Source organism: Opisthorchis viverrini, assembly GCF_000715545.1.
Source record: "Opisthorchis viverrini unplaced genomic scaffold opera_v5_417, whole genome shotgun sequence".
Classification (NCBI taxonomy): domain Eukaryota; kingdom Metazoa; phylum Platyhelminthes; class Trematoda; order Opisthorchiida; family Opisthorchiidae; genus Opisthorchis; species Opisthorchis viverrini.
The window spans coordinates 197,529-203,341 of record NW_008752073.1 but is presented as its reverse complement, the minus strand read 5'-3'; the positions used below and the strand labels follow the sequence as shown (position 1 = coordinate 203,341).

General features: G+C 41.9%; 1 protein-coding gene across 1 annotated transcript; it reads left to right on the top strand.

Moving 5' to 3' along the window:
* Positions 1–2,563: 2,563 nt before the first annotated feature.
* T265_10853 (hypothetical protein) lies at positions 2,564–5,372 on the top strand (the record flags this gene model as incomplete). Its single annotated transcript, XM_009177339.1, has 3 exons — positions 2,564–2,845; positions 2,943–3,067; positions 5,354–5,372. 3 exons carry the CDS (start codon positions 2,564–2,566, stop codon positions 5,370–5,372), a joined length of 426 nt encoding a protein of 141 aa, XP_009175603.1.
* Positions 5,373–5,813: the final 441 nt, after the last annotated feature.

Genomic DNA, 5,813 nt, shown 5'->3' with positions numbered 1-5,813 from the left:
TTTGAGTGGTTGTGATGGTATTATCTCAGTTGTTATTTGTTTTAATAATGCAAGCAACATTGGGGGAAATGACGCAAATTTTGGGACGCTCAAGAGAACGCGTGAGAATATTCTTTGCTTTCAAAAACTCTGAATATGAGATATTCACTTTTGTTTCTAGTGGTTTGGTAGCGCTTAGTACGTGTTTGATGCTAAATTTTTTCGCAGTGAAGGGCTTTTATTCTTTCACTAGTATAGCAGGTTCAAATGCTTAACAAAAAAGCTAAAAACAGAAGACGTACCATGAAATCATCCCGCATTTTACACCATTTTTTGACTAATGTTTTACTGGTGACGTTGTATATTAGTCGGAAACATTCACTGCAGCTGGCGTTGAAGTTCCAGGCTCATTTCGATTTGCTATCCTGCTCCTGTAACTGTTGGTGATCGTTCAAAAGCGAAACGGCCTCAGTGAATCTCGTTTCATACCCTGTTGACATCATGCGTGGTTGGAATGGACTAACTTTGTTCGATTTGTTGAATTCATTTTTTTAGGTCCTGAATCTCGCGTGTTTCGGGTTCTGCCGTGAACAGTCGCAACTCGTTTCTCCTTAGTCGTGAGGAAATGCGAGGATTGACAGTAGCTCAACTGGTTTTACACCCTTTGGATAAGTGACATCTTGTCGGTTTCAGTTCTCGTCTAGGCGTGTTCATCTGTCCCTGCTGTTCGCTAGATTTTTCGTTGCAAAATCTAATAAATTTCCTTCTTTATTCCGCGTTAAATCACGTTTTGTTTTGTCCCAATGGATTTCAGTTTTTGCGTAGATCGTTCCTAAAAATCTATTCAATAAAATTCTAATCTGAAACATTTCGTTAACGATATTTGGCAATCTATCTATCTCCATCTACAACGTTCGTTTTTTAAAAAGAAATCCGGGTGTGCTTGGACAGTCGTGGTTCGAACACGGAGATCTAGTTTTTGGGGAAGTGCGAGCGGCTCATCATCGGTTGCCGGTGTATTTCTTGCCAGTATACACATCGGAGCAATGGAAAGTTTACGTTGACAAGCAAGTACCCCAATCTCATTTTTGGCCGCATTCTGAATAATGTAACATTTTTGCGCGTATGGGAGAAAATATTCTGCAAAATCGAACATTTCTGAAAAGACGGACTTACCTGCCTATTGCGTATACACTTGCAACTCACAATCAGATATATAGATTGATTCCAGCAACTTGTTGAACCACGTCGAGTTACGCGCAAAACCCCAAGAGCCAATTCTTACAAATGGAGGCTCACCTACAAATGCGGTACTATAAGTACAATAATAAAATAATGAAACAATTACATACCTCAAATCGCGGGACTACGCCGGCTTCTATACACCGGTTTAGAAATTACTGATTCCTAAGGGGTCTCAAAGTCTACGCCGACTCGGAGCCATGTGTTTACAAGCTAGCGAAACAACGTGTGAACTTAAACAACACGTTCGATGACAAGGTCAAAGAACGGTTTACGTTCAGGTCAAAAAAACAAGCGTGGTTTAGGCACAGACCAAAATAACAAACAAAGGAGGAATAACGTTGTACAATATAAAAATAGAAGAAAAGAATCACTAGGGTATTTACGTAAACGTTCGACTAATGACTGGGTGGAATAAATAGTTTTGTAGCCGTACTACTCATAAGGTTGCTGAAAATCCATCGACAGCCCGCGACCGGTTTCGCCCTTTTTGAGGCTCATCAGGTAGGTGTAGTCCCCGAGCTTCCGTCTCAACCTTATGTTCTACTTGAAACCTTATGAGTAGTACATCACAAATATATATATATATATGTATCGCGATATCTCGAATACTGTAGCGACTGAAAAATGAGGTGGCCTGGTACAGTGCATTCAGTTGCCTGAGAACATCACAAAAGAGAGGTTCAGCTGGGTTCCAGGGGAGTATCTCGAAAAACCAAATTGGTTTGCAAATAAGCGTATGTTCGCTAGTTTTGTAGCCCTTATAAATTATGTAGTGAATACCTGTTGAGGTTTCCCCGTTACGGAAGTTCGAGTGACACGTAGGTTCGACAGTCCCGAACAAAAAAAAAGAAGAGTTGGGTTCGAAATTCTACGGTACTATTTGCAACAAGGTCATACAATTCGTCACGTTTGTAGCGTCAACAAATATACATGTGTGTCACTGATCGACACGGTGCGGTGCCAAAGTCATACCAAACAACGGCGAGCGGAATGTTGGCTCAGTAGTGTCGTTTCCTCTAACGACAGTCTCGTAATTCTCATTAGCTGTGTGATCACATGGAACTCATGGGAACAAACAAGTCAAGACAGGCTTGGCAGACGGGATACGAACTCGCTTGGGTAAGTAGGTCAGCCGCGCACATTCGCCCACAGACACACATGCCATTACACAAGTATCGGACGGGGCGGTCTCTGCGGAAAGGTAAGTGAAGGGTGCAGATAAGCAAAACAACTGAAGGTCAAAAGTACATAGGTGGAGTAAGCAAATCAATGGGGGAATTATCATGAGGTCAAGTTAGACTCAACAATATCCATTAAGTCCCACTGATCATTCCACGTCATGTTCAAGACGTACGCTACGGTTGGTATCTCTATCATTTGCAGAATATCATATGGCGATAAAGTTCTTTGTCATCCATGTCGTGTGATTGTGGATACCGGGTCTCCAAACTCGTTTGGCCCTAGGAAGTCCTTACAGAAGGTTCTCGCCAAAGACGGTCTGGAAGATATCGGTCATGGTGTATTGTATGCTCTCCCCGAAAACTTGCTTCGCGTTCAACCAATCAAAATAACCATGCGGTCAAACACGTTTACTCTGTCAGGGGATGAACTTGTCAGAGAAGTAAGTGGGTCTACTTTTCCATCACTTTTCTTCTACTTTGCTTATCCACGGTGAGAACATTGATTCTTTATGTTTTTTCCCTTTATTTGTTATTTAGTGGAACGAAAAATTTATTTTTGCAATAATAATCGACCTTGATGCCGAAACTAAGGACTGGATCTTTGGAGTATCACTTTTGCGATTTTTTCATACAATTTTCGACCAGCAAAATTCCCAAGTCGGGTTTGCTGAAAGACAGTGTTGAAAATGCCACCCCTGTGGTATACTTAAGAGAAAACATCAATTAAGTGTTACTTGCTTAACATCTCCGGCTTCATTCTTCAAATTTTCGACGTCTGTCACCTCTCCGTTTTGTTCATATTTAAAGCACTTCAGTCTTCTTGCTTTTTTTCCAACTTTATGATATGAGTTTTCTTGAGTTTTTGGAGTAACTATTTTAAACCTCGTCTCTTTATCCGTTGGGTTTTCGTTTGTGCAAATACACTAGTGTTCTCGGATCGTTTGACGTTTGAGGAGGAAAACCAACAAACTGGAAGAGTCTTTTGAAAAATCCCCCTGAAGAACGCATTATTCTGTAAGATTACGGACGAAGCACTCATTACAGCGTCAAGTTTGAAACTGTTTCTCGGCGTTGATCCAAAACACGATCAGGACTCGGTGAACATTGCGGATCAGTGTATCCGAAGACTGACTAGGTGAATGACGGTGTCATTCCATCAATTGTTTCTGACGCTAGAACATTTTTGAAGACTCACTGATGTGAGATGTCTTCTCTGACCCAGAAATTCCTTCAAAGTCCAAAGCAAAGGTAGATTAACGCAATTCTGAAATTTTATAAAAGTGTCCCACCGTCTCATCAGTAATCGGGTACAATGGGATGCAGTCATATTTCGTGGGTTCACGTGCTACATCTAATTACAGCTAGTTGAGAGTAGCTGACGGCTGCAAACAGAACAGAGAACACTGACCACTGAACTTCTTCCTCCAACTTCATTCAATAGACCACGTGACGCTGGCATTCCTACATGGTTGTCACATTTGCCACTGTGAAATTTGATGCAAGTCTGTTTGACAACGTGTTATTAGACCTCGCTATCGTGTTGTCAATGCTTCCGCTGTGGTCAAGGGTCACGTGTACTTCAAAAAAGACAATACTTTGCTGGATTGATAACGTGACAAGTGTTAAAAATGCCTGAGAATAAGTGGTTTGGATCGGGTTTGGTGGGGTAAAGAGGCTGAATTATGCGACAATGATTGCCGTTTCTAGGAAGTCACTCTTATGAGGTGGACGGAGATGGAAAGGTTTTGGTTACAGCAACCCTGACAATCAGCTGTAAATATCTCCTGAGCAATTTAGAGCATGTTTTATGTGAGTAGCTAATTCGCATCGCTTAATTTGCCCCTCCCGACCAAAAAACAAAATTGATTTTAGTTCGGCCAAACTACAAAAGTTCGTCTACTGTGCCATAAGACAGATCTTTGCAATCAAACTTTGGATGTTCTGACGTCCAATTAAGATCAGCTGCAACCTTCAGCCACAAAAGTTAACTGAATGGTAATGCGCTCTTAGACAACGCTGTTTGGTCTAGTGTTAACTATGGAGCAAGCATACTAGCAAGCAAACAAGCATACAAATATCACCTACGTTCTATCAATAAACGTGAGGACGCCTAATCTTCCTATTTGGGTTAACAGGTAAAAACGTCAGACGTGGGATGTCCAAGAAGAGGACCCATAGAGAACCAGTCATGTTGTTTCTAACGTGTGGGACCCAGTATTGTATTATGGCCTGTAATTGGCTTCTCTGGTAGAGTTGTATTGGAAATGGTCTCTATGAGTCAGTGAAGTCATCCGAAAAAACTTAGCAACAAGAAATTATGTAAAACAAGCCAGAAGTAGGCACAAGGATTTCTGGGGAATTCAATCTTCACCTGTTTCACCAAAACACACCTACTGCCAGACAGGGTGAGATTTGTTCCATTACTGTCGGCAGTTTTAATTGACGGCAAAGTTTCTTCGGACGGCAACCAAACACAAGACGGTTATCGGTTGGAAGAACCGATTGGAATGTAGAAAGCCACTCAGTTTTTCATCCGTAAAACTCTGGTTGTCATTTTGTAGATTTTTCAGGTCTGTTTGAAGATTCAACTCTTAACCCATCCATCCTAACGTCCACTCGGTTATGCTCCAGATTTGGTAACGAGATTCCAAAACCTCAGAGCAACCTTCAATCAGCTTTATTGTTCACTGGCATGTCACGGAGGTTTTGTATCCTATCACGTCTCGATTTTACTGTGGTCACCCAAGATGCGGAACAGATATCCGAGCGGGAGGATAAAGGATATAGTTAGCTAAGCTAGATGTAGAAATAGTCCCGGATGAGTGGAAAATAGTGCGCAAATTCTGAGCTTTGAAGGTATAATTAAGTGCTCAAATGAGTAATTGGACGAAAACGGCAGATTTCCCAACAAACACTGCTTGGTGGAATTACTTTCCTTTCTTTTTCAGTGTGGCTCGGAATGTCTAATAGGGGATCTTTTTTCCATAAAGCTTGAAAGGACACAAAACGGACAAGACAAGGCGTAAGGCTTCCGTGAACCAACATGCAGAATGTAGCGGTGCCGGCGGACAACTATTAGCCGGACAACTAGGGGAGTAGAGAAAAATACTACAGCGGTGTGTCTGCATCATACGCATGAAATGACTTGTACAGGGCAGCACCTTCTACTTATCAAGGGATATTAGAGTATTCCGACAAATTCCCCTATGTGCGTACGAATTTGATTTAACAAAAACATCGAGTGAATCCCTTGAAATCGCTCGCTTTTAATGGTCCACTTCAGGAGGATGTGCTGCACCAGGCCGCCTCGTGTTCCAGTTGGTACGATATTCGAGATATGTTGTTGTCCAGATGCAACACACTACTGGTAAGGCCGATGGAAACTCCTCGACAGAAAACGACCGGTTC